General features: G+C 41.9%; 1 protein-coding gene across 1 annotated transcript in view; it reads right to left on the reverse strand.

Moving 5' to 3' along the window:
• LOC106610598 (ALK tyrosine kinase receptor) overlaps positions 1 to 25,678 on the reverse strand; it is a 173,489-nt gene that overhangs the window by 62,335 nt on the left and 85,476 nt on the right. Inside the window, exons 11-14 of the mRNA XM_082955608.1 lie at positions 23,727 to 23,865; positions 18,449 to 18,619; positions 16,404 to 16,502; positions 15,840 to 15,982 (exon numbers count right to left, since the gene is read on the reverse strand). Of these exons, the coding sequence (XP_082811734.1) occupies positions 15,840 to 15,982; positions 16,404 to 16,502; positions 18,449 to 18,619; positions 23,727 to 23,865 (552 nt within the window). The remainder of the gene's footprint in view (positions 1 to 15,839; positions 15,983 to 16,403; positions 16,503 to 18,448; positions 18,620 to 23,726; positions 23,866 to 25,678) is intronic.

Raw genomic sequence — 25,678 nt, forward strand, 5'->3', positions numbered from 1 at the left:
AAGGTTGTCAAAGGTTAGTGCTGCATTTAGCTGTTTTTTGGTTATTTGTGATGCATGTGGTTGGTCGGAAAATGGCTATGTGGCTACTTTTACGATATACTCCTCTAACATAATCTAATGTTTTGCTTTTGCTGTAAAGCCTTTTTGAAATCGGACAACGTGGTTCGATTCAGGAGAGGTGTATCTATAAAACGATATAACATAGTCCTATATTTGAAAAAATATATATATTACATTTTGTTATGCTAATGGCGATAGGATTTTTCGCTGGATGCCCGACCAGGGGTTAACTGCCTGGGTGGTCCAATAAGCCCCAGCCCAACTCAAATGTGCCGCAGGTGGAATGTGTTGGCGGTACATGTTCTCTGCATCTAGGCGGCCGTCCACCCTATGCATGTGTTCTCTGCTGTTGGATATAAGGAGTCCTGGACCATCGCGGAGAACAATTCCTGTAAGGGGTCCACTCGTGAGTACATCTGCTGGGTTGGTTTTGACCAGGGTGCAGAGTGAAAAGATCAGCCAAAGGATCTCCATCCTACAAAAACGCATAATTAGAGATATTGTTTATTTAATTTTTGTTTTGTATAAGAAAAACGTTTTGACAACTAATTTTGCAGATTTTCCTATTTCGAACAGCACAATGCAGGACAATATCAAATGTGAAAAAGAATGCATATCTTGTAGCTGGAAAAATAAAATATGTTTAGATACAACGTACTGATCTCCTGGAAGGGATCAGCTGAGGGTACCTTATTTATTTTTTTAATTTAATTTTGTACCTCGGGTTTTGCTAGGGATCTATCCATTTGGGACAGACTGCCCCCCTTCTATTACCATGGGGGGAGTGTACAACTTGATTTGGTTCCTGTGGACCCACTTGAATGTGGTGTTTTGTCAACCTTTGCTGATTGTGATTTGATAAGCCACAGGTGACAGCTTGAACACAATCTTGTGTGGTCCTGACCAGTGGGGGCAGGAACTTTTTTGCTACTCCCACGGGTTTGGTCATTTTCCTGCCCGTCATAATCTCAAATGGTGTTATTCCTGTAGACCTATTGCATGTGGCTCTGATTGCCATCAGTACCAGTGGGAGTTTGAATTCCCAATCTTTGTGTTTGGCTGCCACATATTTCCTCAGGATTCTGATGTTTGTCTAATTGCTCCTTTCCACTCTGCCAGAGCTCCTAGGGTGGTACGCAATGTGGAGCTTGGCTTTGACTCCCAGAAGCCGCCACAGTTCAGTCATTACAGCAGCCGAAAAATGGGTTCCTTAGTTGCTGTCCACGGTTTCTCTTGGCATGCCGAACCGACCGAAAACGGGGTTCGGCAAGAAAACGGCCGTGGTTCCGCTGTGCAATTGGTTGCTGGCAGACACTCAACCCACTTTGTGAATGCACAAGTCACTGTGAGGAGATAGTTCTTGCCTCTTGCCGACCTGGCAACTGGGCCAACCCAGTCGATCTGGATTGAGCAAGGGTGTGCTGTGAAGTAGCTTGGAGAGTTGAAACTAGCAGCAAACTAGGCACTCCCTCACGTATTGTCCCATGTCTTGTTCCATGTGTGCCCAGTGGGCCACTTGTTGCAATGCTTCGCATGTCGCCTTGACCCCCTATGGCCTCCGCATGGCTCATCTTGGGCATGAGCTATTATTATCCCCCTCTGTGCTTTGGGAACCACCCACCTTTGTGTGGTGTCAGTTTCCGAAACATATACTAATAGGGTATTTACAAGTGTGAGGTGCTGTTTAGTGGCATACTGCGAACGCAAGTTGTGTGAGCCTGCCAAAGCCAGCTCGGTCACTGACAGGATCCGACAAGAAATCCATCAAAGTGGCAACGGTCTCATCTTGGTGTTGCATTGCTACCAGGTCATCATTCTGAAATGAATGGGTTAGCAACACATTATGTTCATGCGTAGACGTTTCCCGCAGTGCCATATGGCGATCATGGGGGCACCGTGATCAATGTGTCCCGAGCATCGAACTCCCAAGTAGTGCCGTTAATCACACCAGATTTTGCCATGCTATCGTTGCCAAGTTTGTCACGACCGGGTGATTTGGATTGTCCCTTAACTTTCTTCCAATACACCTGTATGTCGTGTTCCGTTATGAGGTCACAGGCTAGAATGAGCTCTTTGTTTTTCACTTCTTTGCCACTTGAAATAGTCACGTGCTTTTGTTTCCAAAATGGCAAGTGGCATAAGAAGGTGAGTCTGGTATAGTTTGAGTCGGTGCAGATTGCAAGTTCTGCCAAGTTGTGTTGCATGCAGTTTGCAGGGTGATAAGTACGCCAGCAACTTCTGCATACTGGCTGGTCTTGCTGCCTAGCTGAAATTGAAGTGGTTTGCATGGATTGTCGTTGTGCCATACCAATCCTACACCAGCTTGCAAGTGGCCTAGATGACGGTAAGAACAGCCTTCAACGAAGGCCATCAGCATGCCAAGACATACGTGGTTCGAAGACAATGGCGGAGCTACGTTGCACGGGGGCAGGTTGAAGTTAATGTCATCGTCACCACAGCTTTGACACACTGCCAAAGCCCCACCCCAAAGGCAGGTTTTTTGCTTTTGCGTAGCTTACCACCACACCATGGCTTAGCAGTGTTGTGTACAGCTCCCTCCCTGAGACGTTGGCTCAACAGAAAATGACATGTTTCTATGATCACTTTTTGTCCGCCGACGTATCTGGTGAAGTGCTTGACTGCCCAGACTGTCAAATATTAGTATGAATATTTATGTTCTGCAGGGTTGAGGGTTTTGCTTGCGTAAGCAACCACACGTCAGTCTTTGTCGTATTTTTGGTACAACCCAGCACTAAGGCAGTGCTCTGAGAAACATACTTCCAAAAATAACATCTCGTCATTGTTGGGGTATACCAGGCAGGGTGCCTCACAAAGCAGGTTTTTCAAGGTTTTTCAAGTTTTGTTGTGAGTGGTATCCAAAACGAAAGGGCTATCTTTCTGAAGAAGATGGGTCAAAGGCTTTGACAAATCGACATGATGTTCGATGAACTGGCGGGAGTAATTACAGTACATACACCCAAGAAGCAGCGCACCTCATGAAGGTTAGGTGGCGTTTTGATATTGCGGTCTCCCTGAACTCTGCTAGATTGTGGCAGGATGCCTTCAGCACCCACCAGAAGTTCAACATAGTTTACTTTGGTCCTGCACCACTGTCCTTTCATGATTGCCAACTTAGCCCTGGCTGCAGTTAGTTGGGTAAGAATGTGGTCCATCTCATTGAGGTGGTGCGACCATGTCTCACTCCTCATGAGATCATCATCAACATTGATTATCGTCCCCCAGGTGGCTGCATCCGCTTTGCCTTGTGCAGGAACATGTTGAATTCTGCTGGGGAATACGTATACCTGAATGGGCAATGATTGAATGTGAAGAGTTTGTTCGAGAAAGAGAAAGTCAATTTGTGTTGGTCACGAGGGTCGACTGTCATAGTCCTGTTTTGCTAGTAGAGAGTCAACAATCTCCTGTACTGCTGCTTACACCGCAAGCAGAATTTTGTATTATCTCACAAATGTACAGTGGGGGAAAAAGGTATTTGATCCCCTGCTGATTTTGTACGTTTGCCCACTTACAAAGAAATGATCAGTCTATAATTTTAATAGTAGGTTTATTTGAACAGTGAGAGACAGAATAACAACAAAAAATCCAGAAAAACGCATGTCAAAAATGTTATAAAATGATTTCCATTTTATTGAGGGAAAAAAGTATTTGACCCCTCTGCAAAACATGACTTAGTACTTGGTGGCAAAGCCCTTGTTGGCAATCACAGAGGTCAGACGTTTCTTGTAGTTGGCCACCAGGTTTGCACACATCTCAGGAGGGATTTTGTTCCACTCCTCTTTGCAGATCTTCTCCAAGTCATTAAGGTTTCGAGGCTGACGTTTGGCAACTCGAACCTTCAGCTCCCTCCACAGATTTTCTATGGGATTAAGGTCTGGAGACTGGCTAGGCCACTTCAGGACCTTAATGTGCTTCTTCTTGAGCCACTCCTTTGTTGCCTTGACCGTGTGTTTTGGGTCATTGTCATGCTGGAATACCCATCCACGACCCATTTTCAATGCCCTGGCTGAGGGAAGGAGGTTCTCACCCAAGATTTGACAGTACATGGCCCCGTCAAATGATGCGGTGAAGTTGTCCTGTCCCCTTAGCAGAGAAACACCCCCAAAGCATAATGTTTCCACCTCCATGTTTGACGGTGGAGATAGTGTTCTTGGGGTCATAGGCAGCATTCCTCCTCCTCCAAACACGGCGAGTTGAGTTGACGCCAAAGAGCTCCATTTTGGTCTCATCTGACCACAACACTTTCACCAGTTGTCCTCTGAATCATTCAGATGTTCATTGGCAAACTTCAGACGGGCATGTATATGTATTCTTGAGCAGGGGGACCTTGCGGGCGTTGCAGGATTTCAGTCCTTCACGGCGTAGTGTGTTACCAATTGTTTTCTTGGTGACTATGGTCCCAGCTGCCTTGAGATCATTGACAAGATCCTCCCGTGTAGTTCTGGGCTGATTCTTCACCGTTCTCATGATCATTGCAACCCCACGAGGTGAGATCTTGCATGGAGCCCCAGGCTGAGGGATACTGACAGTTCTTTTGTGTTTCTTCCATTTGCGAATAATCGCACCAAATGTTGTCACCTTCTCACCAAGCTGCTTGGCGATGGTCTTGTAGCCCATTCCAGCCTTGTGTAGGTCTACAATCTTGTCCCTGACATCCTTGGAGAGCTCTTTGGTCTTGGCCATAGTGGAGAGTTTGGAATCTGATTGATTGATTGCTTCTGTGGACAGATGTCTTTTTTACAGGTAACAAGCTGCGGTTAGGAGCACTCCCTTTAAGAGTGAGCTCCTAATCTCAGCTCGTTACCTGTATAAAAGACACCTGGGAGCCAGAAATCTTTCTGATTGAAAGGGGGTCAAATACTTATTTCCCTCATTAAAATGCAAATCAATTTATAACATTTTTGACATGCGTTTTTCTAGATATTTTTGTTGTTATTCTGTCTCTCACTGTTCAAATAAACCTACCATTAAAATTATAGACTGATCCTTTCTTTATCAGTGGGCAAATGTACAAAATCAGCAGGGGATCAAATACTTTTTTCCCCCACTGTAGGAGCTGCTCCGGATGGTGTAGGAATATGCACCACATGAATACCTGTAACCCCGCATTCTAGCGAGTCTGTCGACCAGATATCTTTGTGTTTGTTAACCTGTTGGGGCTAGGGGGCAGTATTTGCACGGCCGGATAAAAAACGTACCCGATTTAATCTGGTTACTACTCCTGCCCAGTAACTAGAATATGCATATAATTATTGGCTTTGGATAGAAAACACCCTAAAGTTTCTAAAACTGTTTGAATGGTGTCTGTGAGTATAACAGAACTCATTTGGCAGGCCAAAACCTGAGAAGATTCCTTACAGGAAGTGGCCTGTCTGACCATTTCTTACCCTCCTTGATCATCTCTAACAAATACAGGGTATCTCTGGCATGACGTGACACTTCCTACGGCTCCCATGGGCTCTCAGAAGGCGGGAAAAAGCTGAACGATGTAATTCCAGCCCCAGGCTGAAACACATTAGCGCGTTTGGCAAGTGCTCTATCAGAGGGCCATCAGACTGAGGCTCGTGCATGAGGGGATAGCATGCTTTTACTTTCACTCTCCTTGTAATAAAAAACGATTTCCCGGTCGGAATATTATCGCTTTTTTAACGAGAAAAATGGCATAAAAATGGATTTTAAACAGCGGTTGACATGCTTCGAAGTACGGTAATGGAATATTTATATTTTTTTGTCACGAAATGCGCCGTGCTCGTAACCCTTCTTTACCCTTTCGGATAGTGTCTTGAACGCACGAACAAAATGCCGCTATTTGGATATAACAATGGATTATTTGGGATCAAACCAACATTTGTTATTGAAGTAGAAGTCCTGGGAGTGCATTCTGACGAAGAACAGAAAAGGTAATAACATTTTTCTTATAGTAAATCTGACTTTGGTGAGTGCTAAACTTGCTGGGTGTCTAAATAGCTAGCCCTGTGATGCCGGGCTATCTACTGAGAATATTGCAAAATGTGCTTTCACCGAAAAGCTATTTTAAAATCGGACATATCGAGTGCATAGAGGAGTTCTGTATCTATAATTGTTAAAATAATTGTTATGTTTTTTGTGAACGTTTATCGTGAGTAATTTAGTAAATTCACCGGCAGTGGTCGGTCGGAATGCTAGTCACATGCTAGTCACATGCTAATGTAAAAAGCTGGTTTTTGATATAAATATGAACTTGATTGAACAAAACATGCATGTATTGTATAACATAATGTCCTAGGGTTGTCATCTGATGAAGATCATCAAAGGTTAGTGCTGCATTTAGCTGTGGTTTGGGTTTATGTGACATTATATGCTAGCTTGAAAAATGGGTGTCTGATTATTTCTAGCTGGGTACTCTGCTGACATAATCTAATGTTTTGCTTTCGTTGTAAAGCCTTTTTGAAATCGGACAGTGTGGTTAGATTAACGAGAGTCTTGTCTTTAAAATGGTGTAAAATAGTCATATGTTTGAAAAATTGAAGTTTTTGCATTTTTGAGGTATTTGAATATCGCGCCACGGGATTACACTGGCTGTTGAGTAGGTGGGACGCAAGCGTCCCACCTAGCCCATAGAGGTTAAACAAGTCCCTCAACTGTTGTTTTTCCGTGTCATTGACAAGTGCATCTGCCTCTGTCATTAGCTGTAGTACCTGTAAACAGAAGCCAGGATATGGCTCAGTGATATCGTACAGGTCTTCATCAGCTGGTGACGGCTTGTTAGTGGTGGGTGAACCACCAGCTGCTGCCTCATCAGTGTGTACTTCAGATGCAGAAGAAGATGCGGTATCTTCCTCCGTGACAGTGGAGTATATCAACATGTCGTGGTCTGAGTCTACCTTCAGTGTGAACGTGGATGTGTCATCAACTGGTAATACGGGAGTACCTGTGACGGACAAGTAAAAAGTGCCTCTCCCTCACCACATGGGTCTAGGGAGGAAGGAAGTGGCCCAATCACAGGAACAACCAACTAGACAACATGGACAGAGCAATCGATCAGTGTTCATAGCTGAGTGTGCTGAGAAATGAAAACATCCACTTGGGTCAGATTCTGAACCAAGAGGTAAGTGGATCTAGCATTTAGCTCCAACAGCGGGTGTCTATTGATGGTTAGCCCCAAGTCGCATAGTTGCGGAGAGGGTTGGAAGAACGCAGCAGTGCCTTCCATTTGGTAGCCGGCCGCTAGGTTCAGTCTTACAGAAACCCCTGTGGTTCTTGCCGGTATCAGTTACCACTTCGCAAGCTTCAGGAATAGTCTGCCCGGAAGCCATTCACACAAGGTCGAAAGAAAAGGCGTGTTGAGCTGGCTGTGCCAAAGACTGCAGAGCTTGGTTTATGGTATCGAGTTTAACACCCAACACTCAAAATGTCCGCTCCCACAAAGACTATGTTGGAAGGTCGCGACAACCAGTAGGTAGTGAAATACTTCCTTGGTGACATTGCAGATTGACAGCGTACACACCACTAAAGCAGTTAGTGTCGTTTGGGGAGTCGTTCCCAGTGGGAATCTGAACATTTTCGGAACAAGGGGTTGGCAGTTAGCCGTTTTGAAATGTTGTTGAACATTTCCAAACTGATTGCTGATTTTTCCGACCAGGTTGCCAGTATGGCATCCTCAACCATTGTGTTGTTTAGGCACACACTGCCTATCAATGGAGGTCGTTATGTGTCGGCTTGAGATTCACCCGAGCTGCACAAGAAAACCTCATGTTCGATCAACTTTAGAGTTGCCACTAATGACCAAGTTCACCAGGGGTTCTTCTGTTGATGTCACCGTTCCTTCGTCATTTCATAATGTATTGCAGGTAGCCTCTGATGAAGGTGGTGGTGTCAGTGGAGGTAGCATGGTTATTTGTGACCAAACTTGGTTGTTCTTCCAATCCATTAATTGTACCAAACGGTCTATTAAATCTACTCCAATCAGCATCTGCTCGGTGTCAATGCTAGTCACGTACAACGGGTGAAAAAGTGACACACTCTGGAAGTTCATTTTTAGTAGGTGACGCCTGTGTAGAGGCGAGGTCGTCTAGGTGAAACCACAAAGTTTAGTGTCGCATTGTTCCGTTTTTACCCAAAAGGGTCCACTGCCCTTTCGTCTAGCAAAGTCTGATTCATGAGGGAAATTGTTGAGCCTGAGTCGATCAGCGCATTACAGGTCAAGCAGTCCTCTAAGACTGTTTTGAGGTATGGCCTGTTTGTGTTGTTTTTCCTCATCATATCCCTAACAGTGTGGTGTGTTACCTGTGTCAATTGTCAAGACAGACTGATGTACTTCGTGACTAAGTGGGTCCTGTATCGGAGTTTGAGTGGAATCGGCTATTGTGATGTTGCTTACGATGTGCGTCGCAACATTTGTATCTGAGTCTATAGTCAAAGCTTGAGGGCTTGTTTCTTGATTGAGCGGTCCCTGGATAGGGTTTTGAGTGAGATCATTTACGTCCTCAAAATGGTGTTAATTTCAGCGGAAATAAAGGAAAGCCACACACTCTAAGAGCTCAGATGCAAAAATGTAATAACCAACGTTTCGACAGCGAAGCTGATGATGAAGACAGCTTCGCTGTCGAAACGTTGGTTATTACATTTTTGCATCTGAGCTCTTAGAGTGTGCGGCTTTCCTTTATTTTCTAGTGTTCTACTCCGCTAGCCAGCACCTCGCCTTTAAAGGTGTGCGTTTCTTTTTTCTAGATTGTTAATTTCAGCGGACCTGTTCTCTGGCAAATCCACGCCTAGTCATGGTGACTTAACTTTTTCCTCTTTCTCAATTTTTTTTGCACTTCTGTACTTCTCTTAGCAGAACTTTTAAAGAACATCATTCTACGAATTGATCGACATTGAAACCTTTGTCATTTTTGTTACCCTTGTGCACAGACCCTTTGTGTGTTGGGTATAGGAACATAGCGGCCAGGTCGATCGTTGCGTTACCTGTTTGGTTGGGAGACATCAGGGCTCTTATAGCAGCTCGCTTTTGATGCCTCAAAAGCTGTGCTCACGAGCTCTCTAAGTTCTGAGATTGGAAAACCTACATGGGCTGTAGGGCCCAAGTAGTTAATGAAGTTGAGATACATGTTTGAGAGAATAGTTTTTTGAACGGTAGTAGCTCTTCCATTCCTGTTTCATTGAGTAGGCTGAACAAAGACTATATTAGTATGCCTGTTCAAAAGTTTGTGCTCATTCATCGTAATACGTTTTTGACAGTTATTTTAATTGTTGTTCTCAAATGCAGTTCCTTGGCTAGCAGTATTTTTGTCATTAGTTTCCTTGTTCTCTCCAGCTGTCCCTTTATCTCAACCGTTTCTTGCTCGTGCTTCTGCTGGGCACTGAGGTACTGGACCAATGTCCATCTGTGCTGGTGGCCATAGTTCAGGGCTAAACTGTAGAAAACCTTTACAAGGCCTGTCCCTATTTTTTTGCTTATGGCATTGTGATCTAACATTCTCAGCCCTTCGGCATAGTTGGGTTTGCATCGCTGCTGAGGTCAGCGATCAATCTTTGTGTTGGTGATGGTTCACTTATTAGCCTGGGAATGAGAGGAACCCCCTCTGATAGCTTGCGCATTGTTAATCTTAAAGTTTGGGTTTTGAGTCGTTGGAAGCCGCAAAAACAATTTTAATCTATTTATAAAAGTTAACAAATCATCAATATTGGATCAGTAGTGTGGGAGTTGGGCGTAAATTAAATTTGAAAGCTAATTTTATTGATTAAGCAATGTTAATAATGAATCATACCTGTATAGGCTATCTGGGAATTAAACTTTAATTAACCTGAAAGCGTCACTTTATCTAGGAAAGATTGACAAGTTTAACATGTCTCAATGGTTGGAACAAACTAATTTGGGTCTTATCCAAATTTTCAATTTGGTAAAAAGATTTGTTTGGCAATTGAACTTCCTTGTTAACCTGTTGAGGGTAGGGGGCAGTATTGACACGGCTGGATAAAAAACGTACCCGATTTAATCTGGTTACTACTCCTGCCCAGTAACTAGAATATGCATATAATTATTGGCTTTGGATAGAAAACACTCCAAAGTTTCTAAAACTGTTTGAATGGTGTCTGTGAGTATAACATAACTCAAATGGCAGGTCAAAACCTGAGAGATTCCTTTACAGGAAGTGGCCTGTCTGACCATTTATTGTCTTTCTTTGACATCTCATTCCATTACAAAGGATGTCTGCGGTAACGTGACACTTCCCACGGCTCCAATAGGCTCTCAGAGCCCGGGAAAAACCTGAATGTCGTCATTCCAGCCCCAGGCTGAAACACATTATCGCCTTTCTCAAGTGGCCGATCAAGGGACTGTGGGCTTAGGCGCGTGCACTGGCCGCCCCCGTCTTTGTGTTTTTTCCTCTGTTTACCGAAAAGGAGATTCCCGGTCGGAATATTATCGCTTTTTTACGAGATAAATTAAATAAAAATTGATTTTAAACAGCGGTTGACATGCTTCGAAGTACGGTAATGGAATATTTAGAATTTTTTTGTCACGAATTGCGCCACTGGATTACACTGGCTGTTGCGTAGGTGGGACGAGTTCGTCCCGCCTAGCCCAGAGAGGTTAAATCGAATGAGACAGTGATATCACATCAGTTGAAATTGATTGGCTATTTTAAAGTGTAACCAGTTGTTACAAATGTGATAATACGTTGTGCCCTCACATTGGATAAAAAATACAACAACAAAAAACAATCTTTACTGGTGATTCTTCACCACAAGGGGTCACTTACCCCTGAAAGCTGAACTCACAAGGGATTCCAGCAAAGGCGGGACTACCGTCGCCCAAGGCGGAAGTTCCGCTGTAAACAAAGGAGTATGTCTGCTCTCTCTTTGTTAGCTTAGCCTCTAACGCAAAGCTAGCCGTTCTTGTACAAGAGTGTTTGCTTCAAGCACAAACAGGGTCCCCTTCAATTTGGGGCCTGGGGTTTACTAATGATGTCTCACGTTCAACTGAATCAATGTTTCTTGCTAGCAATGTTACTGGAACACGCGGTAACATAAAGAAATACTCGCTGTGTCTAAGTTACTCACACTCTTGTAGTGCGATAGACAGAGAATACTTAGCTTTATATTTTCTAAAATGTCAATAATTGGCTGGCACATATGTCCTAGCTCTGGAAATGTAATAATTCACCCTACACACGCTGACCCTTTGTCAGGTATACAACACCGGAGACAATCTCTCCCTGGTATCTGGGTCAAATGGGAAATACACACAATCTCAACGACAATCCTGCCTACAGCTCTATTGGTGTATAATGTAATTTGCTACACAATTCATATAGACTGAATTCAACAGTAAGGATTCCTCGCATGGGAGGTCCAATATGCCGAGACTTTACTTATTTATCGACTCAACTAACCATGTTTAATTGTATTTGTTACCCAATTAAATGAATAATGTAACAATTAACTCATTAGGAATTTGGGGCACCATGAGAGAGGTTGTTTATGTCCTGGGAGAGGTTGTCACCATGAGAGAGGTTGTTTTAAACCGGGGTGGTTGTTGCTAACATGCGCTAATGTAACTAGAATGACGTTGTAAGTAACAGCCAACTTTCCAGGACATGGACATGTCTTATATGGGCAGAAAGCTTAAATTCTTGTTAATCTAACTGTAGTGTCTAATTTACAGTAGCTATTACAGTGAAAAAAGACCGTGCTACTGTTTGAGGATAGTGCACAACAACAAAACACTTTTGTTGTTGTGCACTATCCAGTGCACACACACTGCTGCCATCTGGTGGCCAATATTTAATTACACCTAAACTCCTATCTGATTTTATGGCCTTTCTCTTGCTTTTCAAAGATGATGGAACAAAAAAATTAAATAGAAAACGGATGTATTTATTTTTGTATTATCTTTTACCAGATGAAATGTGTTATATTCTCCAAAATTTCCACAAACTTCAAGGTGTTTCCTTTCAAATTGTATCAAGAATTTGCATATCCTTGCTTCAGGTCCTGAGCTACAGGCAGTTACATTTGGGTATGTCATTTTAGGCGGAAATTAAAAAAATTGTACATCCTTAAGTTACTCTAAAGGTCAACGTATTAACCTCTTGACGGTCGCCTAGGATAGGGGGCGCTACAGCGATTTTTGAAAACATTTCGTGCTCATTTTAAACGGCCTCCTACTCAAACTCAGAAGCTAGGATATGCATATAAGTAATACTTGTGGATAGAAAACACCCTACATTTTCTAAAACTGTTTGAATGGTGTCTGTGAGTATAACAGAACTCATATGGCAGTCAAAACCCCGAGACCGATCGTAACAGGATGTGGAATTCTGAATTGCGGACTCAACTTCATCACTTTGCCTATAAATCACACCGTGAGCAATGGTTCATTGAGCACTTCCTATTGCTTCCACTAGATGTCCCCAGTCTTTACAAAGTGGTTTGAGTCTCCTACTGTGAAAACTGACAGAATGAGAGGCTGTGGAAAGTGGTCACATGAGGAGGGCCATCACCATTATGACGCCGGCGCCCCTGGCTACCCTCCCCTTTCGAAACGTTTAGAAAGACAATGCAATCGCCCCCCTTGAATCTTATGGGAGCTCTGGTTGAAAAAGGCCCTTAAGATTTATGTTATACAACGTTTGACATGTTTGAAAAAACCTAAAAAAAAAAAAAAAGCACTTTATTGAAAGAGGAGTCCCGCGGCCGACGGAACTTTTGGAGCAGCCTTCAGAACGCGCTAACAAGAACAAGCTATTGGTACGTAAAGGATTAACTTTTTCGAACGAAAATACATTTGTTGTGGACCTGGGATTTCTGGAAGTGCTTTCTGATGAAGATAATCAAAGGTAAGGGATTATTGACAATAGTATACAAGAGTAGATTTGATATGCGATTGTTCCAAGATGGCGCTGACCTGTAACGGTAGCCTATTTTTCTGAGTATCGCATCCCCTTTTATCGCAAAGTGTGATTACCCAGTAAAGTTATTTTTAAATCTGGCATTACAGGTGCTTTCAAGAGATATTCATCTATACATTTTAGAATGACAATATTACATTTCAAAAATGTTTTCGAATAGTAATTTAGTAAATTGTAGCGCTGTTTCACCGGATGGATTTGAGGGAAAAGTTAGTCAACGTCACGCGCCGATGTAAAATGCTGTTTTTATATATAAATATGAACTTTATCGAACAAAATAATGCATGTATTGTGTAACATGATGTCCTAGGAGTGTCATCTGATGAAGATTGTCAAAGGTTAGTGCTGCATTTAGCTGTTTTTTGGTTATTTGTGATGCATGTGGTTGGTTGGAAAATGGCTATGTGGCTACTTTTACGATATACTCCTCTAACATAATCTAATGTTTTGCTTTTGCTGTAAAGCCTTTTTGAAATCGGACGACATGGTTCGATTCAGGAGAGGTTTATCTATAAAACGATATAACATAGTCCTATATTTGAAAAAATATATATATTACATTTTGTTATGCTAATGAGGATAGGATTTTTCGCCCGCCCAGAGGTTAATCATAACCTCGTATCATATCATCATTCTGAACAGTCGTAACCTCTTGTATCTGCAAAAAACCCAGCCTTACTAATTCAGTACAACACAAATTGGTTTAATTATTTATTTACTAGCTAACTAAATGATAACATAGGATAAACATACTCTTAATACATTAGGAAAAGGTCCCTAGCGGACTGACACAACATATTTTTACATTTTAGTCATTTAGCAGACGCTCTTATCCAAATCGACTTACAGTCGTGAATGCATACATTTCATACATTTTTTTTCCCGTACTGGCTCCCCATGGGAATCGACCCCACAACCCTGGCGTTGCAAACACCATGCTCTACCAACTGAGCCATAGAGATCATGAACTGGGTCTTAAGTCTTTGTATGGTGGATAGGCTTTCAATGGAAAAACAGCCTTTCAAACAGCCTTTCAAAATAATAGCACTTCCTGGGTGGATTTTCCTCAGGTTTTCACCTACCATATCAGTTCTGTTATACTCACAGACATTATTTTAACCGTTTTGGAAACTTTAGATTGTGTGCTCATTGTGCTCATTCACCGGCAGTTTTGGAGGCTAAACATTTTCTGAACATCACGCGCCAATGTAAAATGCTGTTTTTGGATATAAATATGATCTTGATCGAACAAAACATACATGTATTGTGTAACAAGATGTCCTATGAGTGTCATCTGATGAAGATCGTCAAAGGTTAGTGCTTAATTGTAGCTGTATTTCGGGTTTTTGTGACGCCTCTCCTTGCTAGGAAAATGGCTGTGTGGCTTTCTTGTTTAGGTGGTGTCCTAACATAATGTCATGTTTTCCTTTCGCTGTAAAGCCTTTTTGAAATCAGACAATGTGGTTGCATTAAGTGGTCTATCAGAGGACAATGAGCTGAGGCGCGTGCACGAGGCGACCCCATGTTTTTATTTTCTCTCTCTTTGTACTAAAACACAGATTCCCGGTCGGAATATTATCGCTTTTTTACGATAAAAATGGCATAAAAATTGATTTTAAACAGCGGTTGACATGCTTCGAAGTACGGTAATGGAATATTTAGAATTTTTTGTCACGAAACGCATCGGGCACCCTTCTTTACCCTTTCGGATAGTGCCTTGAACGCACGAACAAAACGCCGCTATTTGGATATAACTATGGATTATTTGGGACCAAACCAACATTTGTTATTGAAGTAGAAGTCCTGGGAGTGCATTCTGACGAAGAACAGCAAAGGTAATAACATTTTTCTTATAGTAAATCTGACTTTGGTGAGGGCTAAACTTGGTGGGTGTGTAAATAGCTAGCCCTGTGATGCCGGGCTATCTACTTAGAATATTGCAAAATGTGCTTTCACCAAAAAGCTATTTTAAAATCGGACATAGCGAGTGCATAGAGGAGTTCTGTATCTATAATTCTTAAAATAATTGTTATGTTTTTTGTGAACGTTTATCGTGAGTAATTTAGTAAATTCACCGGAAGTTTGCGGGGGGTATGCTAGTTCTGAACATCACATGCTAATGTAAAAAGCTGGTTTTTGATATAAATATGAACTTGATTGAACAAAACATGCATGTATTGTATAACATAATGTCCTTGAAGTGTCATCTGATGAAGATCATCAAAGGTTAGTGCTGCATTTAGCTGTGGTTTGGGTTTATGTGACATTATATGCTAGCTTGAAAAATGGGTGTGTGATTATTTCTGGCTGGGTACTCTGCTGACATAATCTAATGTTTTGCTTTCGTTGTAAAGCCTTTTTGAAATCGGACAGTGTGGTTAGATTAACGAGAGTTTTGTCTTTAAAATGGTGTAAAATAGTCATATGTTTGAGAAATTGAAGTAATAGCATTTCTAAGGTATTTGAATAACGCGCCACAGGATTCCACTGGCTGTTACGTAGGTGGGACGATTTCGTCCCACCGACCCCAGAGAGGTTAACGAGAAGTGTATCTTTAAAATGGTGTAAAATAGTCGTATGTTTGAGAAATTGAAATTATTAGATTTTTGTTGTTTTGAATTTCGCGCCATGCTATTTTGTCAAATGATCCCGTTAATGGGATCCTATCTCGAAGGGGTCCTCAACAGGTTAAGGAAGGTTAATTATGTTTGAATTTATATGTAGAATTCTATTATAGTCATCAAATTGAGTAAGGCACATACATCTCTGATTGTTATACCACAAAGGTTGTGTGTGTATGTGTGCATGTGCATGTGTGTGCATCAGAGTGAGAGAGTATGTGTGTCTCTGACCTGTTGATGCATTGACACAAGAGACACCGTCGGGGGCAAGTACGAGGTCCTCGTCACAGTAACACATTGTCCCCTCCTCGTTTTCATGACACTCGCCCGTCTCACAGTGGCTACAGTTCTGCACAGGGCAGATGATCACCTCTCCATCACTTTCCATCCCTATACAGGCACAGACACAGGAAATGGTCAAAGGATATGCTCCGTGCAGATGTCTTACGGAATACGCTGCCCCTTTTCTTTATTCCTCAACCCACAATATACAATGTTCCAGATGCAATAGCCTACATATACTAGAATAGAAAATAATAGAATAGAATAGGCTGGGAGCAGCACAGTGTCAACTGCAGAGCAGCGCTTTGCTCAAGGGCACAACAGTAGTGAAAGGTACCTGAAAGCAGACACCAGCAGACTTCCGATTGCCAGTTCAATTCCTACCTTTATCACCCTGCCTGACGCCTGCCTGAAGCTTGAACCAGCAACCTTACTACTGGTCCACCTCACTAACCTCTACCTTGCTGGTCGCCGCCCTATATTTCATAGACAGTGTACTGTAATTGTCTCTCATTTCATCATCCGTTACCTTTCAGAGCATCCAGGAAGATCTCTCCGTCTGAGTTGGTGAAAGAGGAGCCGTCATCTCCGTCCTGCTTTGGGTCATTTGCTTCAGAGGTGCTGCCACCTAGAGAAAGTGAAGAGGATGGTCGTGGTAATAAAATGACACAATCAGTCAGTGAACTTACGACAGAGTACCTCCATCGTATATAGCAGGTGTCGAACTCATTCCACGAAGGGCCGATTGTCTGGAGGTTTTCGCTCCTCCTTTGTACTTGATTGATGAATTTAGGTCACTAATTAGTAAAGAACTCCCCTCACCTGGTTGTCTAGGTCTTCATTGAAAGGAAAAATCAAAACCCGCAGACACTAGGCCCTCCATGGAACTAGTTTGACACCCCTGGTATGTACAGTAGGTTTAATTTCATCTAAAGTGCTACCTGATGATATTATCTAATGATAAATAATGATAATACAGTTTTATGGACCAACAATGACAAAGTGACAGATAGGGTGATTGAAAATCTACATGACAATCTACATGACATCTACAATCTATATGTTAAGACAAAAATATATAATGTCATATGCTGTTATAGAGTGCATTCGGAAAGTATTTAGACCCCTTCACTTTTCCACATTTTGTTACGTTACAGCCTTATTCTAAAATTGATTAAATAATTTTTCCCCCTCATCAATCTACACACAATACCCCATAATGACAAAGTGAAAGCAGGTTCTTAGACATTTTGCAATTAATACAAATAAAAAACATGAATACATTATTTACATAAGTATTCAAACCCTTTACTATGAGACACAAAATTGAGCTCAGGTGCATCCTGTTTCCATTGATCATCCTTAAGATGTTCCTACAACTTCATTGGAATCCACCTGTGGTAAATTCAATTGAAAGGCACACACCTGTCTATATAAAGGTCCCACGATTGACATGCATGTCAGAGTAGAAACCAAGTCATGAGATCGAAGGAATTGTACGTAGAGCTCCGAGACAGGATTGTGTCGAGGCACAGATCTGGGGAAGGGTACCAAAACATTTCTGCAGCAAGGAAGGTCCCCAAGACCTCAGGGAGGTGACCAAGAACCCGATGGTCATTCTGACGGAGCTCCAGAGTTCCTCTGTGGAGATGGGAGAACCTTCCAGAAGGAAGACCATCTCTGCAGCACACCACCAATCAGACCTTTATGGCAGAGTGGCACATGATAGATGTCACTCCTCAGTAAAAGGCACATGACAGCCCGCTTGGAGTTTGCCAAAAGGCACCTAAAGGACTCTCAGACCATGAGAAACAAGATTCTCTGATCTGATGAGGCCAAGATTGTACTCTTTGGGCTGAATGCCAAGCGTCACATCTAAAAGAAACCTGGCACCATCTCTACGGTGAAGCATGGTGGTGGCAGAATCATGCTGTTTTTGACTGGCAGGAACTGGGTGACTAGTCAGGATCGAGTGAAAGATGAATGGAGTAAAGTACAGTGAGATCTTTGATGAAAACCTGCTCCAGAGCACTCAGGACCTCAGACTGGGGCTAAGGTTCACCTTCCAACAGGACAACGACCCTAAGCACACAGCCAAGACAATGCAGGAGTGGCTTTGGGACAAGTCTCTGAATGTCCTTGAGTGGCCCAGCCAGAGCCCGAACATTTCTGAAGAGACCTGAAAATAGCTGTGCAGCAACGCTCCCCATCCAACCAAATAGGATCTGCAGAGAAGAATGGGAGAAACTGGGGTACTGTGTGCTGATTGATGAGGGGGAAAAAATATTTAATCCATTTTAGAACAAGGCTGCAATGTACCAAAATGTGGAAAAAGTGAAGGGGTCTGAATACTTTCCGAATGCACTGCTTTATATTCACTTTTTTATTTTATTTAACCTCTATTTCACTAGGCAAGTCAGTTAAGAACAAATGTTTATTTACAATGACGGTCTACCCCGGCCAAACCCTCCCCTAACCCGGATAACGCTGGGCCAATTGTGCGCCGGGATCGAACCGGGCTGTATATTCATGTTACTATATACTATATATTTATTGTAAATATTTTTTACCTACCTCTATACCCCCCTCCTCCACCACCGGATGTACAGGGGCCTCCCCCTCCCCCGAAGCCCCCTCGGGTCTTCCAGCCCAACTTCTGGCAGGGTTGCCCCCCCTGACCTCCAAGTATTAGGGGTCTCCCACCCTGAGACCCAGGGTTACTGTCATTCCAACCTCCACCTCCACCTACACACACAAAGATACAAAGGACAAACACTAAGACCATTATACACTGGATTAAATAATATACACACATTTACAGACACCTTCTGTTTAGCCAATCAATCAATGAACACTTGATCGATTTCTGGATAGTCACAGTCCTTAAAAGTTGCAGTCAAATCCTCACATGGGCACCATAATGTGGAGGATCATCCTCATATGGGGCACCAACATGTAGATAAAGGTTGTTCTAATGGGATGGGAGATGGTAATATTATGATTAATTTGATTGAAACTCCCTAGCATCCACCCATTCACACTCAGGTCATTGTCTGAAATAGCATCAGGAATGCTTCCAGCGCTGAGTCAGAAAGACAGTAACCATCTCTGTATCTGATAGAGAATTGGCAGCAGTTTGTAGTAGGGGCCTCCACCTCTCCTGTTAAACCCAGGCTCCGGCTCTAGTTAGCACGAAGACACCCACAATTAATCCTACGCAAACTCTCCCGGCTCACGTCTTGCCTTATTTTCTCATTTTCTCTCCCTCCACTCAAATGAGACAAACAAGTACATCCAAAACCTAAAAATAAAGAAAATCCTACACTAGCAACAAACAGTAAACAGACCAGACAGAGCAAATGTTTTATTTGCGCTCACCGGGCTACACTCACATTATGCCAAGGCCTACTGAACAGCCTAAGATGACTCACAATGAGTGAATAATGGATACAGAGATGTGTAAAAAAATAACAGTAATGTAGAGGCGTTGTGTTTGCACCGCAGGTAGAAAAGGAGAGAGACAAATTGTGAAATTAAAACTTCTTAAGGCTAGGGGGCAGTATTTTGACGTCCGGATGAAAAGCATGCCCAAAGTAAACTGCCTGTTACTCAGGCCCAGAAGCTAGGATATGCATATAATTGATAGATGTGGATAGAAAACACTCTAAAGTTTCTAAAACTGTTAACCTGTTAGGGCTAGGGGGCAGTATTGACACGGCTGGATAAAAAACATACCCGATTTAATCTGGTTACCACTCCTACCCAGTAACTAGAATATGCATATACTTATTACATATGGATAGAAAACACCCTAAAGTTTCTAAAACTGTTTGAATGGTGTCTGTGAGTATAACAGAACTCAAATGGCAGGTCAAAACCTGAGAGATTCCTTTACAGGAAGTGGCCTGTCTGACCATTTCTTGAACTTCTTTTCCATCTCTATCTTTTACTAAGGATCTCTGCTCTAACGTGACACTTCCCACGTCGTCCATAGGCGCTCAGAGCCCGGGAAAAAACAGAATGTCGTCATTCCAGCCCCAGGCTGAAACACATTATCGCCTTTCTCAAGTGGCCGATCAAGGGACTCTGGGCTTATGCGCATGACCCGACCGCCCCCGCCTTTGTGATTTTTTCCTCTGTTTGTCGAAAAGGAGATTCCCTGTCGGAATATTATCGCTTTTCTACGAGAAAAATGGCGTAAAAATTGATTTTAAACAGCGGTTGACATGCTTCGAAGTACGATAATGGAATATTTAGAATTTTATTGTCACGAATTGCGCCATGCGCGCGACACTTCTTTACCATTTCGGATAGTGTCTGGAACGCACGAACAAAACTCCGCTATTCGGATATAACGATGGATTATTTTGGACCAAACCAACATTTGTTATTGAAGCAGCAGTCCTGGGTGTGCATTCTGACGAAGACAACAAAAGGTAATCAAACTTTTATAATAGTAAACCTGATATTGGTGAGTGCTAAACTTGCCGGGTGTCTAAATAGCGAGCCCGTGATGCCTGGGCTATGTACTTAGAATATTGCAAAATGTGCTTTCACCAAAAAGCTATTTTAAAATCGGACATATCGAGTGCGTAGAGGAGGTCTGTATCTATAATTCTTAAAATAATTGTTATGCTTTTTGTGAACGTTTATCGTGAGTAATTTAGTAAAATGTTAGCAAATTCCCCGGAAGTTTGCGGGGGGTATGCTAGTTCTGAACGTCACATGCTAATGTAAAAAGCTGTTTTTTGATATAAATATGAACTTGATTGAACAAAACATGCATGTATTGTATAACATAATGTCCTAGGGTTGTCATCTGATGAAGATCATCAAAGGTGAGTGCTGCATTTAGCTGTCTTCTGGGTTTTGGTGACATTATATGCTGGCTTGAAAAATGGGTGTCTGATTATTTCTGGCTTGGTACTCTGCTGACATAATCTAATGTTTTGCTTTCGTTGTAAAGCCTTTTTGAAATCGGACAGTGTGGTTAGATTAACGAGAGTCTTGTCTTTAAATAGCTGTAAAATAGTCATATGTTTGAGAAATTTAAGTAATAGGATTTTTAAGGTTTTGAAAATCGCGCCACAGGCTGCAAGTGGCTGTTACGTAGGTGGGACGCAAGCGTCCCACCTAGCCCATAGAGGTTAACATAATGTCTGTGAGTATAACAGAACTGATTTGACAGGCGAAACCCGAGGACAAACCATCCAGGGAAAAACAAAATTGAGGTCATAGGATTTTCCAATGGTTTCTATGGGAAACCCTATTTATTAGGAATCTGGTTGCAGTTCCTATGGCTTCCACTAGATGTCAGCAGTCTTTAGAAATTGGTCGATGTTTTTCTTTTGAGAAATGAAGAAGTAGTGCTATTCATTCCATATGTCACTCTGAAGGTCCCTACTATTTTGGTGCGTGTGAACAGGAGCACGCTCCGTGTTATTTTTCTTCGGTATTGGAAACAGATTATCCTGTCTTAAATTTTATCGATTATTTACATTTTAGGATACCTGAGGTTGGATTAGGAACATTGTTTGAAATGTTTGGACCAAGTTTACAGGTAACTTATTAGATACTTTGTAGTCATGTTGGGCGAGTTGGAATCGGTGTATTTCTGAATTAACCTGTTAGGGCTAGGGGGCAGCATTTGCACGTCTGGATAAAAAAATGTACCCGATTTAATCTGGTTACTAATCCTACCCAGTAACTAGAATATGCATATACTTATTATATATGGATAGAAAACACTCTAAAGTTTCTAAAACTGTTTGAATGGTGTCTGTGAGTATAACAGAACTCATTTGGCAGGCAAAACCCTGAGACATTTTCTGACAGGAAGTGGAAACCTGATGTGTTGTATTACCTTTAAACCTATCCCATTGAAAAACACAGGGGCTGAGGAATATTTTGGCACTTCCTATTGCTTCCACTAGATGTCACCAGCCTTTACAAAGTGTTTTGAGTCTTCTGGAGGGAGATCTGACCGAACAAGAGCCATGGAACGATGATGTCCCATTAGACACCTGGCGCGCGAGTTCATGTTGGGTACCCTCGTTCCAATACGTTATAAAAGAGTATGCATTCGTCCACCTTGAATATTATTCATGTTCTGGTTAAAAAAGGCCCTAATGATTTATGCTATACAACGTTTGACATGTTTGAACGAACGTAAATATATTTTTTCCCCTCGTTCATGACGAGAAGTCCGGCTAGCTTAGATCATGTGCTAACAAGACGGAGATTTTTGGACATAAATGATGAGCTTTTTTGAACAAAACTACATTCGTTATGGACCTGTGATACCTGGAAGTGACATCTGATGAAGAGAATCAAAGGTAATGGATTATTTACATAGTATTTTCGATTTTAGATCTCCCCAACATGACGTCTAGTCTGTATCGCAACGCGTATTTTTCTGGGCGCAGTGCTCAGATTATTGCAAAGTGTGATTTCCCAGTAAGGTTATTTTTAAATCTGGCAAGTTGATTGCGTTCAAGAGATGTAAATCTATAATTCTTTAAATGACAATATAATATTTTACCAATGTTTTCTAATTTTAATTATTTAATTTGTGACGCTGACTTGACTGCCGGTTATTGGAGGGAAACGATTTCCTCAACATCAATGCCATAGTAAAACGCTGTTTTTGGATATAAATATGAACTTGATAGAACTAAAAATGCATGCATTGTCTAACATAATGTCCTAGGAGTGTCATCTGATGGAGATTGTAAAAGGTTAGTGCATCATTTTAGCTGGTTTTATGGTTTTGGTGACCCTGTCTTTGACTTGACAAAACATTACACACAAATCTTGTAAATGTACTGTCCTAACATACTCTAAATTTATGCTTTCGCCGTAAAACCTTTTTGAAATCGTAAAACGTGGTTAGATTAAGGAGATGTTTATCTTTCAAAGGATGTAAAATAGTTGTATGTTTGAAAAATTTGAATTTTGACATTTATTTGGATTCAAATTTGCCGCTCTTGAAATGCACCTGCTGTTGATGGAGTGCACCACGGGTGGCACGCTAGCGTCCCACCTAGCCCATAGAGGTTAAATGCGCCAAATAAATGGACATTTTGGGTATATAAAGAAGGAATTTATCGAACAAAACGACCATTCATTGTGTCACTGAGACACTTGGGATTGCAAAAAGAAGAAGATCTTCAAAGGTAAAGCATTTATTATATCGTTATTTCTGACTTTTGTGTCGCACCTGCCTGGTTGAAAAATGATTTTCATGTGTTTGTATGCGGGGCGCTGTCCTCAGATAATCGCATGGTCTGCTTTCGCCGTAAAGCCTTTATGATATCTGACGCTGCGGCTGGATTAACATGAAGTTAAGCTTTATTTTGATGTATTACACTTATATTTTCGTGAATGTTGAATATTGATATTTCTGTAGTTTGAATTTGGTGCTCTGCAATTTCACTGGATGTTTTCAAATCTATCCCGCTAACGGGATTGGCGCGTAAAGGGATCACTTAGAGGCTAATAGGCATGCAAACTTGGAGCACAAGACACTGAAAACACTGGGTGGGAAATGAAAGTGGTAAATAATTATATTGAGTTGTTAATAGAACTCAGTTGGGGAGCAAGCCTTTAAAAAGCTGTAGTTGTATTAAACTCAAACTGCACCAAGGGAGCGGGACACAGGGCGCCAGAATGGATTGGGGGCACACACTGAGGCAGATGCCCGCACACACACCCAGAACATGCAAACAGACACCCACAAACACAGGTGCACACAGGCTGACACACACACAGGCAGGCACATACACACACACACATACACACTGTCAAGCAGTCCTTCACAATACAAAACACACAGTGCTGTTGGAAGTTTTACCTGCCGCTCCAGACTTCCCGTTATGCCCTGGTACATCGGGGTCGTCCATTAACTCATTCTGGCTGTCCGATTGGCTGCTGTACCCACGTCCCCCACCTCCACCTGCGATGATCAGGGGGATGTGGACACCCCTCTCCACCTGTTACCATGGCAAATTAGTCAGTGTGACACCAATCTCTAACATATATTATACATTTAATGTGAGCGTGCCGAGTGGGTGTGCCCAGTTTCAATAAAAAAAGGCACAGGTGCTCAATTGAGGAAAGAAACAACAACATATATTCTAATGATCTAATATATCCCCTTTCATTTCCTTTCCTAACTTCCTTAACTTACTAGGGCTGTGTCAGTCATGAAATTTTGTCAGACGGTAACTGTTATACAAATGCCTGCAGGTCTTAGGGTAATTAACCTGTTTGGAATAGGGGGCAGTATTTTCACGGCCGAATAAAAAACTTACCCGATTTAATCTGGTTACTACTCCTGCCCAGAAACTAGAATATTCATATAATTATATGTATTCATATAATTAGTAGATTTGGATAGAAAACACTCTAAAGTTTCTAAAACTGTTTGAATGGTGTCTGTGAGTATAACAGAACTCATATGGCAGGCCAAAACCTGAGAAGATTCCATACAGGAAGTGCCCTGTCTGACAATTTGTTCTCCTTCTGTGGCATCTCTATCAAAAATACAGCATCTCTGCTGTAATGTGACATTTTCTAAGGCTTCCATTGGCTCTCAGAAGGCGCCAGAAAGTGGAATGACGTCTCTGCAGTCTCTGGGCGAAAAACAGCAGGAGTTTTTGTGAGTGGTCAGCCAGGGAACAATGACACTGGAGATGCGCGTCCACGAGACGACTCCATTTTTTTCTTTCAGTCTATCTTTTCTTAAATTAATGGAGGGGTGAATGTTTCAGTCTGAGAGTCTCTCTTCTCTGCCACCAGATTCCTGCATCAGGCCCCAAAAAATGTTGCTGCCGGGTGGTCGTGGAGTTGAGAGAGAACTTGGGTAAATACAATTACACTTGACATGTGGACTGATTATTTTCAAAAAATAGGCACGGTGGGCTTTTGGTTTCTCTCACTCTAAAAACAGAAATAAATAATTCTAAATAACAAACTTTATTTACCACAGTGTGAAAGAGTGATAGCCTCTCTATATAAAGTGAGTTTCTGAAAGTCCTTCTTTGCTGATGTGAAGAAGTAAATGAATGAAAGCGAGTGCAGCAACAATAGGGGGGGGGGGGGGGTGTTGCCCATATTTTCAAGACCTGAGCTACTTAATTTATTTAAGAAATGTTCTAGTTTATTTAGGCAATCTAATATATTTGTTTAGTCTTGGCCCATTTAGTAGGCTATTTTTCAGCATAAAGCTATATTTGTCAGCATAAAGCTGAGTGACTCACTCGTGACTCACTCGACCAAGTTAACCTGTTGGGGCTAGGGGGCAGTATTTTCACGGCTGGATAAAAAAACGTACCCGATTTAATCTGGTTACTAATCCTACCCAGTAACTAGAATATGCATATACTTATTATATATGGATAGAAAACACCCTAAAGTTTCTAAAACTGTTTGAATGGTGTCTGTGAGTATAACAGAACTCATTTGGCAGGCAAAACCCTGAGACATTTTCTGACAGGAAGTGGATACCTGATGTGTTGAATTACCTTTAAGCCTATGCCATTGAAACACACAGGGGTTGATTAACCTGTTAGGGCTAGGGGGCAGCATTGACACGGCTGGATAAAAAACATACCCGATTTAATCTGGTTACCACTCCTACCCAGTAACTAGAATATGCATATACTTATTACATATGGATAGAAAACACCCTAAATTTTCTAAAACTGTTTGAATGGTGTCTGTGAGTATAACAGAACTCAAATGGCAGGTCAAAACCTGAGAGATTCCTTTACAGGAAGTGGCCTGTCTGACCATTTGTTGAAC

The sequence above is a fragment of the Salmo salar genome, chromosome 09 (assembly GCF_965601325.2).
Source record: "Salmo salar chromosome 09, fSalSal1, whole genome shotgun sequence".
In the NCBI taxonomy this organism is placed as follows: Eukaryota; Metazoa; Chordata; class Actinopteri; order Salmoniformes; family Salmonidae; genus Salmo; species Salmo salar.